At 40.2% G+C, this 14,646-nt stretch overlaps 1 protein-coding gene across 1 annotated transcript; it reads left to right on the forward strand.

Moving 5' to 3' along the window:
- Positions 1–532: 532 nt before the first annotated feature.
- On the forward strand, positions 533–14,193 carry atp6ap1a (ATPase H+ transporting accessory protein 1a). Its single transcript, XM_033629543.2, has 11 exons — positions 533–726; positions 2,755–2,881; positions 3,787–3,861; positions 5,133–5,326; positions 7,195–7,235; positions 7,592–7,677; positions 8,119–8,268; positions 8,866–9,023; positions 9,842–9,892; positions 10,045–10,282; positions 12,833–14,193. The coding sequence occupies exons 1-11, from the start codon at positions 548–550 to the stop codon at positions 13,040–13,042; spliced, it is 1,509 nt and encodes a 502-aa protein (XP_033485434.1). The 5' UTR covers positions 533–547; the 3' UTR covers positions 13,043–14,193.
- Positions 14,194–14,646: the final 453 nt, after the last annotated feature.

The raw sequence follows: 14,646 nt of genomic DNA on the forward strand, positions 1-14,646 counted from the left end.
AGTGCCAGAGATGCCCACCCAGTCCTCTAGTCTCTGTGAAAGGATCTCATGATCGACAGTGTCAAAAGCAGCACTCAGATCTAGCAGGACTAAAACTGAGACTTTGCCTGCATCAGTGTTCAGGCGAATGTCATTTGTCACCTTAATAAGAGCGGTCTCAGTGCTGTGATGGGGTCTAAAACCTGACTGGAAAACATCAAAGGAATTGTTCTTTAGGAGAAAGTCAGTAAGCTGTTGGTAAACAACTTTCAACCACAACAACAACTATTATTATTATTATTATTATTAGTAGTAGTAGTAGTAGTATTAATACCATTATTATAATTATTATATCATAATTAAAATTGATAAATAATATTTAAAAAAAAAAAAAATCTAAAAGAAAAAAGTAATCAGGAGGATTTTTTAAAATGTATTTATCTATACTTGTGTATATGAAATGTACCCAGCAGGTTCATGAGGTTTCTTATAAAATGTAGTGAAATAACACTGACTGCTGCAGGAGCGCCTTCTCCTCCTTCTTCTTCTTCCTCTGCTTCATGACGACATGTCACGTGACCTGGCTCGACGTCACCTGCTGTTTGAGATTTTAAAGATGGCGACGGTAGGGACGCTGCAGCTCAACCGCATCTCTGCGTGTTTGACCGTTTTTCTCGGTGTATTAAACATATTAAAAACGGGGAATTGCGATGAGCAGGTGCCGCTTATTCTGTGGACCAGCGAAGGGTGAGTCCTGCTCAATTTGTTTGTTTTCTTTCGTCCCACGAAGGCGGTTTAACCGGCTAACGTTAGCGGGTTATTCCCGTCAAGCTAACAGTTAGCTGGGTGTCAGGTGATGCTCTCAGGATGGAAGCTATTACCCTCATAAGACTGCTGGTTTATTAACATCTGAATAAAGACTAACGTTACAGACTGAACAGCGGTTTGTGTAAGAGTTTAAAATAATTAAGGAAGCGTAACATGAGAATTTACTGTAATCCTCACGAATGTTTGTCAGGTGCCACCTTTTATCAGACAAGCCGTTTATTGACGGAGAGATAAGATTGATAAGGGACTGTTCGTTACTTATCAGGGCTATGGAGCACTGGCTCCATGACTAATGGGTTTGTTTAATCTTGTGTAAGGGGAGAAGCATGCAAATTTAAAAGGTAGTCATTTTTTAGTGTGGATTTAAAAGTAAAGAAAATGCAGAAATGAAACCATTTATCACAGCCAGAAGCTGTGAAAACAGAAATTATTGGTAGATTTTCACATTTCTGACGGTCCTCGGACACGTCTTGTGTGACAGATGCGCCAGAGAGTCTGGAGAGAGGACCTACATGAAAACATCAAAATTTAAGACTGGGAGAGGCCAAGTACTAAAGCACAATTACAAGCAGTCAACACACGTCTTAAATTACTGCAGTGTAACCCCAGGAAAGCTCAATAAATGCAAAACATAAATGCTCAGATAAATGTTATACCTGATTTATGTATCAAATGTGGAAGTGAAATAGGTACACTGTTTCACTGTTTTTGGCAGTGGACTCAAATAAAGAAGTTCTGAGAGATCCGGGACATATTATCCATACAAATACCTTTAGCTCCAGAGCTTTTATATAAGGTTTGTATCCAGCCAATCACAACATTAAAAGGAGTTTAATGGTCCTGTTATTGGCTAAAAGAGTTTTTGCTTTGTCATAGAGGAAAGTCAGTAGGCTGAGTATTGGTAAATGGATTTCTGAACTATCAACAACTCAGAAAAGAATTACATTTGCCATCAGAGGTAATCAACTACTCTTTCTAGGGTCCCTCCATGTGTTATCTGAAGAGGACAAACTTAGCCCACAGGGTGGAAGTACCCGAGGATACGCTATAGGTTTACCTCTGCAGTTTCTGAATCTGTCGAAGTTTTTCTTTTCCTGTTAATTGTTGTCAAAATTTGTACATTAATATAACGTGTTCTTAAACTGAAGTGTATTGTGTCGCACTAATCCTGTAAACCTGTAATTTATGACTGTGTCTCTTATTTTTATATATTTATTTTCGTCTCTCATTTATTGATTAATTTTTAATTTATTTTATCTATTTATTTACCTTTAAATTCATTGGGGTGCTGGTGGATTACACATACTTGATTTGTGTATGTGTATGTCTTTTTTTACTGTTGTTAAAACCAATCAGATCAGATACTGTTGGGGGAAAAAAATCACTTAATTCTCATCTCACTTAAAATTTGGCCCAGAATAAACTGTTTGCACAAACTAACCAGCATGCACGTCAAGAGTGGAAAACTGAGGCTTTTTTCAACTCCAGGATTTCTTCTTCAACATTGAACTTTGTTTAAATTCTTTTTTTTAAAGAATGTAAGCGACTCTTATAGAAAACATGTTTTAGTTAAAAATCTATTTTTACAAATACTTCTTTAAAAATGTAGGCACATTTTTATTTATTTTTTTAATAAAAACCCTGCCCATAATTACACAATTTATCACAGCCAGAAACCGTACAAACAGAAATCATTGTTGGACTTTCAAATCAAATCTGAGCTAAAAATTGTGATATTTTATCAACATCACGTCATTCTGCATGTCATTTAAAACATTTAACATGCTTTTTTAAAATGCTTTCTACAGGTTTAAGCAGCAAATAATACAACAGCTGCATAATGGGTACTTTTGCCTTTAAGGTAGTGGAGACATGTCCTGTACATGTGCTATAGGGTTGCTTTTACTTCAGTAAATAATCTGAATACTTGTTCCACTGCTCCTCCAGGATCTCTCTGCCCAGTCAGTCCCCTCCTACAGCAGGTCACATCGTTGGGCAACAGCAGCTGGCCTCTTACCTGGAGAAAGCTCTGAATGTGGGCCCAAGAAATGTTGTGCTGTTCCTCCAGGACAAGGTACACACACACACACACACACACACACACACACACATATTTTTAATGTTTTATTTTGAATCACCAGGGATTTACATAGATTTTATACATTATTTTAGGGTTCCCAAGGTCATGGAATTTCTGGAAAAGTTATGAAATTAGAAAAACAGTTTTCCAGGCCTGGAAATGGTTTGGAATTAAGTGAATGTTCATTAATGACCAGACTGACAACGCTTCCTGGCGGCATTGCCAAGGTCTTGCTCCCCTTTTGGGGAACGAAACATGCTGACACATCAGGAGAGAAACAGGAAAATGCAGAGAAGCTGTTGTGTGGCAGGTTATCAAGTGCACTCTGCGCTGCAAGAGTGTGTGGCTCAGTATCCGAACGGTACATATATTCCGACAGCGCTCCTAATGACCGATTCAGCTCCGAAAATAGAAACTCAAAACGTGGTGTCAGATGTTTAATCGTGGTGGGCTGCCACAAATAAATGAATGTGTGTGAAACCCTGAAAAATTGAAACTGAATATTTACAGAAGACGGGAAAGATATCTGTTGGCTGTGATTGGTTTGTAACCTGTCCCCTGTCTGACTGCTGAGCGTGGACACTTCTGTGTCTGTCTTTTCAGATTAAGGTTTTGATTTATTTTGACAAGGCAGCTACTGAGAGTTTTTGGCATTCATGAACATACACATGTGCCTACGAGCAAATCTGAGTTTTCCACTGGGTTCATGAATTATTTTATTACCAAGGTTTTTAATGTGCAAATGTACTCACAGGTTTACTTACATTTCATATGATTCATGAAGATCTATCTATCTGTCTATCTATCTATCACTTCAACTTTTCATTGTAACTGTGAGTTTCTACTTTCTTTGTGTATAATTGTTACTTGCTTTTTGTCCTTTCTTGTCTCCTCCTCAGATGAGTATTGAGGACTTCACCATGTATGGAGGGGCTTTTGGAAACAAGCAGGACAGTGTTTTTCCCAACCTTGAAGTAAGATGATGATTTTACTGACTACTGTGTAGATCAGTGCAATCTTTCAAGTCCTATTATCTATTACACTTGTCTGAGTTGCCCCTGCTCTGATTCATCCAAATAAGCAATTTCATACAGAATCTAAATTTCTTAGTTGCCCCCTGGAAACCCCTTTTGATTCTTTATTGGCACTCTACCACTGAACATCCACCAAAGAACCCTGAAGACTTTTGGGAGCAGGAATTGGGAATTATCTGACCAGATGATCAGTGGCAGCATATTTTAAGACTAGTCCACTCCTCCATCTGTGCAAGGCATGAACTCTTATCATAACAGATTGTATACAGAGTCTATTACAGTAATGCACAGCCTGCTAGGATTTATCCTGATTTAACAGACTCATGTAGTAGGTGCTGGCAGTCTCCAGCCAGTCACACTCGCATGCTCTGTTGTTGACCGAAACTTAATATATTCTGACCTGAAATCTTTTAACTCAGATAAAACTGGGTATAACTCTGCTGTTATGTCCGGCTGTTTTGAGTCCCTCTATAATCCAATAATTTTTAAAAGGCATGCACCATGTTCTGGCCTTCACCACCCTGTTGGCAAGGAGATTTATTCTTCTTACATGGAAGCAAGCAACCTCCAACTCACAGTCAGTGGGTGAAAGATATTTGTTGTCCATAAGACTGGAGAAACTTAGATTTTCCATCAAGGGTTCCTTAAAGTCTTTTGAAAAGACATGGAGACATCTCCTACACCATACTGAATCTCTGACCTCCTGCCTGGTTGTGACAACTGAACCTTCTCATTTGTTTCTTGTTTTGGTTATTGTATTTACTTACTTATTTAATCAGTATGTCCTTATCTTATGTGTGTGGTGCATTGCTTATTTACGCTGGGTTCAGAAGTGTCAGTAGATGGGCGGAGCTACATTTGATGTACCGCATGAAAACTCTGCAAGTCACTGAATCCTCCACAACAAGTTCCTGCAATTGTTTAACAATAAAAGCCTTTTTATGGAATGAAGGAATTCTCTCAGCTGAAATGATAAGGGGCTTTTAATTTGAAAAATATACAGGACGTGTTGAGTTTGAAATGACGACACTCATTGTCATTCACGATCTGAGCCAACGCCATACAGCGGCTGTGTAAGGCTGTAATCAGGCTGATATCATGTAGTCTAAAAACCAGCATTAGTTGTCGCTGCTGCGCTTAGGTCTTTTTGTTGCTGTTAGTGTGATATGTGTTCTTACTTTATTTGTGTTATGGTCTCTGGTGTGCTGCAGAGTGCTTTGACGTCCTCGTCCTCCCCTCTGGTGTTACCCGCTGTGTCTTGGCCGGCTTCCAACGCAGTGATTGGTCAGCTACAGGACCAGTTGGACACATCCCCTCTGTACATGGACCCTGAGACACTGAGTCAGCTGAGACTCAACGCCTCCTCACCCGCCCTGCTGGTGTTCAGGCTGCCGTACGGCATCGGGTATGTACACTGATGACCAGAGAGAAACAGTATTAACTGAATACTGATTTCAGTAGGTAAATGTGGCTGCTGGGGTGAACTACACTGATCAGCCAAAACATTAAAACCACTGACAGGTGAAGTGAACAACACTGATCATATTGTTACAGTGCAATGTTCTGTGAGGAAACCTTGCGTTCTGATATTTGTGTGGATGCCACCTGACACGCTCCACCCACCTAAACACCAATGCTGACCAGACACCCCCCATTATGGCAACGGCACTCCCCAGCAGGACAATACACAATGCCACACCACAAATACTGCTCAGGAATGGTCTGAGGTACCTGAGAAAGAGCTCAAGGCATTGACCTGGCATCCAAATTCCCCAAATCCCCATCTGATCAAACATCTGTGGGACATGTTGGTACCTCACCTCACAACCCACAGGACTCCAAAGATCTGAAGCTAATGCCCTGGTGCCAGACACTAAGTGACACCCCCCAGAGGTCCTGTGTCCATACCTTAACAGGTCAGAGCCAAGTCCGGTCCAAGGAGCACCCACCATGGATTGGGGGCACCTCTGAGGTACCAGCATGTCCCTCAAATGTCCGATCAGATTGGTATCTGGGGTGTTTGGAGGCCAGGTCAACACCTTGAACTCTTTGTTGCGTTCCTCCAGTCATTCCTGAGCTGTTTGTGTGATGTGGCATGGTGCATTGTCTTGCTGGGGGCCCACTGCCATCGATAAGTGCTGTTGCCTTGAGGGGGTTTATTTTGTCTGCAACGGTGTTCAAGTGGGTGGGAATCCACATGAATGCCAAGACCCAGTTTCCCAGCAGATCTTTGCACTGTAACACGACGACCAATGTTATTCACTTCACCTGTCAGTGGTTTTAATGTTTTGGCTGATCGGTGTATTACTGAGCAGATGATACTAAAGCTTGATTAACTCCTGTGAAGGGCACTCTTTAGCCCCCCCTACTGCACATAAACCAACTAACACCCCGTAACATCTGGCTTTTTTATTTAATGAGAAAAGTTACAATCTGCATTCACTCACAGGTCAAATGACTGCAGTAATCCTCTCCAGCTCTGATCTGCTTCGATCAGCAATGATGAAAATATGACACCCGGGTGAACGTGCCAATTTTAGCCTATTTGCTGGGATGATGCAATGACGGGCTGCCACAAATACCAACTGTCTCCATCCATGCAGCGCTCAAACATCATTCAGAATTAGTCAGCATAGAGTTTAAAAGAGAGACTGAAGAAGTCAGAGATATAAAAATGAGGTAACGACCAAAAGAGGTCGTACACATGCCGCGTCTTAAACTACCAGAAAACCACGAGGTTGGGTGCTGGGCGCAACTCATGTGCCTACTCTGTGCCAACTTTAAAGGGCGCTGAGACAGGTTGCATCTGAGGTTGCTATGTCACCATAACCAGCACTGTATCATAGCTTCCTTACCAGAAATCCTGAGTGCAGAGCTGATCTTCTTCCAGGCACTGTTTGAGTGTAGGTCTATTGTCCGTGGGACAGATGTGATGCTCTGACAGCTCTGCACTAATATGATCAGTCTCACCCAGCGCTATAAATTAACCAAACATACACACTTAAAATCACTGAGCTTAGTGAGAATACAATCACTCCTAGAGAAATGACTCCAGTCTGAGGTGGAGCTGTGGTGCAGTTTACGGTGGTCAGACGGAGAGGAAAAGGAAAAGGAAAAGAGATGAACGCAGAAACTCAAGTACACCTTGACAGGCAGATATCTTGTTGTGCATGAGATCCACTTCAGGGGATGTGTGGACTTTATTTACTCACTCCTTTGATTTGAGTCGTGTTTTTGTGGTTGTCTCATTGTTGCCTCGTCTGACTGTTGCAGAGCTGATCTGATGTCTGCCAAAGAGATTCTCAGTGGAAACGGTGAGTCTGTGTAACTCCTCTGACGAATATTAAACCACGTTTTTTGTTTTATTTAAATGTGATGAATTTACAGTGTAATTGCAAAATGAACCTTTGAGAAAATATATTTAAAGAAAGGTATAACTCACAACAAAAAACGGTGCATTATAAACATGATAACGATGAACCAACTTAAATATATCTACATGTAAATTAGTGATAATGACATTTATAACATTTTACTTATAAGAAACCCTTACCTATGATAAGAGTAAACATTAAATAAGTAACCACAGTTATAGGTTGTTTTTACATTAAAGTCAGTCAGTTATTTGGCATGTGATAATCTGCTCACATATGAATATGTTGTTTTCCAGATGAGGTGATTGGTCAGGTGTTGAGCACCATGAAGACTCAGTCTGTCCCATACACAGCCATTTACACAGCTCTGCAGCCATCAAGGGTGAGTCTGTTGGTGAGAAATCAAGTTTAATTAGTGGCTCTCCACACATGATGTTATGGTATTGCAGAGGTGGAGAAAGTACAGATATGTCAGTAGTTTTAACTTTGCGTGGTCATCTGTTGACGAGCTGCAGCTCAGTGCATCCAGTGTGTGCTTGGAGTGACACTTGACGTGTGTCACACGATGCACCAAGGCGGTGCCAGTGTGCTTTCAGCTTCATTCACCAACCGTTCATGAGAGGAACACAGGTGCAAACAGTTCTGGGGTTAAAGAAACAGAGACTTTTCTTCGAATCTTTCTGAAGAACAAATTTAATAAAGAACTTGAAGTGAATGATGCCCAGTGTTCGCATGTATTAGTAATGTGTCTCTGTTGTTCTGCACAGCACTTTAATTAATGTTTCCTGATTTGATTGTCTGTCTTCGTCTTGTCTCTTTGCAGGAGGCAGCGTCCCTCTCCATGGAAGCAGGTCTGGGTGGAGGACGCTCTCTGCTGCAGGCCAGAGGTGGATATCGGGAGCGGGAGAGAGAAAGGGAGAGGCAGCGCAGGATCAAGGAGAGGGCTGGGATCTATGGTCCAGTGGAGTTTAAGGTGAAATGACTGTTTCATCTGTCTGGTGCTTTTGATTTCTGCTCAGTGTTGCTTTTGTTTCACCGTAAAAGAACTGTGTGTGTATCTACAGTCTCTCTTCTTCCTCCAGACACATCAGTGAGACACACTGTGTCACTGACATGTTTCTTCATAATCACAAAGTCGTTGTAGTTTATTTTGACTTGATCCCACACACACCATCCTGTTGACACAGACACTCAGTAGAGCATCAGATGTGGATAAATCCACCGCAGGAAATAGTCCCCAAGAGAGTTACTATTTCCTCCTATTTGTTTGTTTAATAAAAACTACAGCGATCAGCTGTTTGAGGAAATTAAGAAACCTTTTTTTAAAATGATATGTTTACAGAGTTGTTTTTTTTTAAACATTAACATCTCCAGTAGGAACCAGTGGGCTGTTCAGAGTGCATCAAAGCGTTGAGAGACAAACTACCACATTGTTAGTTTTGTCCTGTCGTGTGATTTGTTAACAATACGGAACAAAAAAAGCAACAACGCCATATTTATCCTTTCATTCATATTTTCCTTGACTTCCCATCTCTCCCCTCTGCTTCTTGTTGTCTCTCTTTCTCTACAGCAAGAAGAAGAAACCTGCATCCTCCTGTGGGCAAAAAGCCTCTCAGTGCACATCCTTCGGAGTGGTCGCTGGGAAGAACATGACCTGACCCCATCTACCTTTGGGGAGGGGGTCAGCCCAAAACTCCATGGCTCAAGCTGCGACAAAACCAAATCAAGGTAGTTCAGTGTACCTATAAAACATAATATATTTTCTTATCTGTCCAAGAACAGAGGGATGTCGCATGTTGTAAAATCTTCTGACGCAAATTGTGATTTGTGATATTGGGCTTCCTAAATACAAATACCCCTTTCGACAGTCATGGTTTGGTTTGGTTTGGTTTGGTTTGGTTTGGCCCGTGAAGGTGTGTCTGGAACTGATAATGGCTTGTCTTGAGTGATGATGTTTAAAAGCAGCGGGCTTATCCACGGCTAAAGTCCGATGTTATTTTGCTGCATGTCTATTTCCATCACACCGCAGGGCAGGTAAAAGAAGTTTACCTGTTGGAGGTGAGCTGTTTGCAGAGGTTCAGTAAGCATCTGTCGTCTGCAGCTCTAAAGCAAAAGTTCAGACCAAAGATTCACAACGAGACGAGTTGAAACGTTAAAGTATTGTCAACGGTCCATTCTGCAATGTTGTAAAAACCTGCCTGTTCACATCAATGCACCACCATGAGACAGTGTATCATCTCTAGCACTCGTTATGATTCTGCACTCTATTCAGATTTTACCTTTTAATTGTAACCTGTCTGCATGTATATGTGTACATTAGCCTCAAGCTGCCTTCACACAGCAAATGCAAACAAATGATGGGATGTTTGATATAATTTATTGTCACGTCTAAAACTTGTAACACTATACAACTAACATTTATGTTAACACCAAAATCAGTCTCATTATACATCAGAGTGGATTCCTGAAAAGGTCTTAAAAGTCTTGAATTTGTCTTTGTATGAAATCCACAGAAATTTTCTTATTTCATTTTTGGTCCTCTGCAGGTTGGTTCTTAATTATGAGAATGTCCTCGGCCACAGCAGCTTCAAACTGATGTGAGTCCACACAACATACATTCTGTTACATATAATTCTGTATTTAATCTCCTGCATTTGATTTAAGCTTTTAACAGAATCAATCATTAATGCTTATAAACATGGATCAGTGTAACCTCCACTAACCCTCTGAACTCTGTGTTTGTAACCAGCTTTGCCATGAGCCAGCGTCACTACAAGGTATCTGCACGCCGCTGGTTCACACTGGACGCTGTGGAGCTGGAGTACGACGGCACCAAAGCCACATTTAACGGCAGCAGAAACATTTACGCCCCTGCTGAGTACTCATACCGCTGTGAGTCTGTCACCAGCTTCCGTTGGCCCCTGCTCGTCCCACGCACCTCTAAAGATCCAGCCAATCAGTGGAGGGTCTCTTTTGAAGACTTTCAGGTGAGAAAGTGATTTATTTTATTTTTTTAAATAATTGTATTTTCTGCTGCAGGTGTGTTCAAAGTATGATACTGTGCCCCCCACTCAGTGACTTAACTGTTGTATTTGTTTGGCACCATTTAAAGTAGAGATGTAATGGTATGAAAATTTCATATCACGGTTATCATTATTATTGTGGTATTGTTGAAATGTGCTCAGAATGTTCAGAAAGTATTTATACACACACTGAAATCATTTAACCAAGTTTGATTAAAAAAAACAAATAGAATAAAGAGCACAATGTACTTCCTGTCTAACAGAAAGTCTAGCATGTTCGACTCTTTATGTCATTCACAATTACTCCCATCACAGCCGTCACTTTGACCAGTAGAAACACAGAACGATCTGCTGCCGTAGACAACTGTACGGCAACAACACCCCAGCGTTTTTAATATTTCTCTAGGGATGTTACCACACGGAGTAAAAGGGAGAAATGATGGTGTGAAACAGCAGAGGCACTTTGTCAACCCGCTGAGTTAACGTTACTGTCATTAGCATCAAGCTAGGAAACAATGGTACATCCTCACGGTCGGACATAAAGTAATAACATTAACAAATAGCGGCTCAAGACTTCCTGAATTTGTTTCAAATTAAAAGCCCCTTATAACCTCGGCTAAGAGAATCTCTCCATTTTCTAAATAGGCTTTTATTGTGAAACATTTGTAGGAACTTGCTGTGGAGGATTCAGTAGCTTGAATGTTTCAAATGTAGCTCCTGCCACCTGCTGGCGTTTTTTACGGTACTCCAACAACATTTCGGCTGGAACATGAACAGACACAGTGACTCAAACAATAGTAAAAGTAATGAAAATAGGACAAGAATAACCTGATGACATCACACACATGTTGTGAAAGACGACTGGGGTTAATTGGTGTGGACCATCGTGTAGTGTGTGATGTCTGTTGGCCAAGTCACGGCACGATTTCATGACTCCACAATCGTGTAATGTGACATAGTGACTTTCAGAACGGGCAGAAAAGTCGTGTATTGTGTACCAGGCACACGTACACTTGCTGTATAGTCGTGGGTTGTGGTCACGGAGATGGCTCATAAAATTTGAAGTGTCACCCCCTTTGCTGAGACTTTTTTCCTTCAGACAGGGCGACTATCTTCAATTAATTTCCCCTCAGCATCCTTATAAAACCCAAAATACGTCCAGACTTCAGACTTTGTCCTTTTAGAGGGGGGAAAAAATCTCCGGAGCACTGTCCGTGCGGGTGCCTTCTGCCATGTTTTCAGAGGCCAAACACTGTAAACTGCACATGCGTGCCTGTGTCTGAGGGACTGCTGCTGCTTTTCCAGGCAATGAGCAGTATCACTGTGAGTTTTTCAAAGTGTGGTAACCAAACACGGTTTTAATGATAATTAAAATTTGAAATGCTACACCCTAATTAAAAGTACTCCAAATCAGTTTTTAGTGGTTCCAGTTTGCAGTGTACCTGTCTTTATACAGGCGATAATCACTTTATTACTCTGACACTGGAGAAAACTTGAAAAAGCAAAGATTCTCAGGCCAGTTCTGCAGTTATGAGGAGCCTCCTTTTTGTCTGTAACTTCTAAACAGATTTATGGGTTTTTATAGACATAAGGATATCCTCTGAAAGCGTGTGTCACCCTGAATTTAAAAATATGTGTATCATGTCTGTTCAGAATGAAAAACTCTCTGGCCCCTCACTGTTTGAAAAACTCTGCTCCACCATGAATATTCTGAATTTTAGTTTTTTAGCTCAACATTTTGGGAGCTTTAGATGTGCTATTAGGTTGGTCAGTGTATTTTTGAACTTGAAGTGAGAGGGCCAGGCTAGCTATTACTTTCAGTCATTATGCTAAGCTAGGCTAATGGACTCCCACCTCAAACTCCACAGTAAGGATGTCACAATAACCTATTTTATTGAATTTAATTGAAATATTTTTAATTGGAGTGAATGTTAAAGTATGTGAGATTAATTGTGAAGGGATTTCCCACACTTTTTTTTTTGTGGCAGCCTACAATACTATACTATGACAATTTTTTTTTTTTTTAAAAAATCGACATTACACTATGACAATTTTATGATATATTTTACTAAACAACCCTATCAGATACCATCTGATCAGCTCTGATCAAGCAGTGGCACAAACACAACAAACTGCTGCTGAGGAATTAAAGAGCTCGTGAAGAGTTCTGCCTGTGCTGCGTTCACAGACCTGCAAAAACCTCTGAATTTAGAGAGCAGACACAGGATGATAAAAAGGAGTAAATTACAAACAAAAATAATGACCCTGCATCATCAGCTACCACCACACATAGATTTTAAGTCTGTGGAAAACAGTGTTGTGACATACCTACTCCACAGTTACAGTACAGACAGGACCGGTATCGATCTTCTCTTCGTAACTCTGGTCTAAAATGTTGAGTAGTTTTTTCAGATTGTAAAAGTAAAGAGATTTAAATGGATATTTGAGGCTTGCAGACAAAGAAGTATCTGCAGCTGTAAACAGACATAATGTTTTTTACCTTTCCCTCCACAGATCCAGGGCTTTAACCTGACTGGCAGTGAGTTCTCGTACGCCAGTGACTGTGCAGGCTTCTTCTCTCCTGGTATCTGGATGGGGCTGATGACCAGTCTTCTCATGGTCCTGGTGCTCACCTACGGCTTGCACATGATCATGCAGCTCCGCACCATGGACCGCTTCGATGACCCCAAGGGCCCAGCTATCTCCGTGCCCCAAACAGAGTAACACACCCGGCTTCACTCATCCGTCTTTCCGCCTTTCTCCTCCTCAAACGCTTCTCTTACTGTAATGCTTCCACCCTCACCCTTTACATTCCGCTCCTGTTCATCTGTAGTTGGGCATTATACAGACTGATTAGTGGTGTTGTCAGAATAAGGGTTTAGTCATCACTGCATATGTGTCAGTTTATACTTCATGTGAATCCTGAGACTGAAGAATCGAGTTTTCAGGTAGCTCCAGTTTGTGTTTCTCATGTATCAGCATTACATTGTAGTCACAGTGGGAAGCAGCCGTCACCCAGAAGGTAGTTTAACAACACTTTAACCTGTTATGAAGGCATTTCCAGAATCCTCAGTCTTTTTTAACTTAAAATATTCATCTGAAAAGATTTTGAACTTCACGTTTTTCAAGTTGTGTCCTAATCCAAAAAAAGATGGGAGCTGTAAATTGCTCACACTGACAAACATTAATGTATAAACAAAACAATGTGAAAGAAAGAAGGTCTTTAAAAAAAAAAAAATCCAGATGGTTAGAGTGCTGTTAAATCGCCTTTATAGGTTTTTTGAACATAATGCTAATAATGACAGAAACTGGATAAATGACCCTCATTAAAGGGACATAATTGTACATAAAGGGACAGAAATAACTTATGAAAAATGAATTTAGAAATGCTATTTATTGGTGAAACTAATTTGTGTATGTGTGTGTGTTTGCAATTGTGTCAGTGAATAGATAAGTTAAATGAAGGGATCATATTTTCTGTATGGATGATAAATGATATTCATAACATATAGCTCAGTCCATTATTCTTGATCAAAGAACAAAGGGACAATTCAGATAAGCTGGTGTTTGAAAGGAGCATGAATATACAGCATTAAAAGTCAGACATTTCCAGTTGTTTGTGAATAACCTTTATGTTCGTCTTATCCAAACATGAGCTTAAGTAACTGTTTTAAGTTTTTGAACACTATTTATTTGTAAAGGCAAGCTTTCCACAACTGATGTGCACTGAAATATCCTCAATGTGAAACAATTATTTTTCTGTTTAATTTATTTTGAAGACTTGCTGTGAATATCGATGATATAAGATCCTGAATGTGGTCCTGTGTTGTGCTGCTACTGTGACCCCACCCAATAAAAAACTCTGTGGAAGTTGAGTTTTTTCTTTTTTTCTTTCCCTATTGACCCTTAAAAAGTATTTAACACCATTTTCTGAGGTATCAAATCTGTACCTTGTTTCAATGTGTGTATTTGTCCACAAACGTTCTTTATGAAGATTTGAATGAATTATTGTGTAGACGCGTGGTGGATTCTGTGTAGTTTATTTATGGACTCCTGCTAGATATTAAATAATCAAAAAAAAAACAACCTTGCACTCACTCACTGCTGCTTCATGACATTAGGCAAACATTACTGCTTAATTACATTTTTAAACATGATTTGTTTGACATACTATACTAAGACAATTCTGACATACTATACCAGGACAGTCTTTTTTTGACATACTATGGCAATTCTTTGACATTCTATACTTTTACAATTTAGATATTCTGTACCATATGCTATACTATGACAATTTTTCGACATACTATACTATGACAATTTTTCAG

Source organism: Epinephelus lanceolatus, chromosome 8 (genome assembly GCF_041903045.1).
Source record: "Epinephelus lanceolatus isolate andai-2023 chromosome 8, ASM4190304v1, whole genome shotgun sequence".
In the NCBI taxonomy this organism is placed as follows: domain Eukaryota; kingdom Metazoa; phylum Chordata; class Actinopteri; order Perciformes; family Serranidae; genus Epinephelus; species Epinephelus lanceolatus.

Bases quoted from the DNA above. Each gene is read 5' to 3' on its own strand.
- atp6ap1a (XM_033629543.2), top strand. From the start codon at position 548: ATGTCACGTGACCTGGCTCGACGTCACCTGCTGTTTGAGATTTTAAAG. The intron at 5,327-7,194 runs GTATGTACACTG...TGACTGTTGCAG, and splicing joins AGGCTGCCGTACGGCATCGG to AGCTGATCTGATGTCTGCCA. The intron at 7,678-8,118 runs GTGAGTCTGTTG...GTCTCTTTGCAG, and splicing joins CAGCTCTGCAGCCATCAAGG to GAGGCAGCGTCCCTCTCCAT.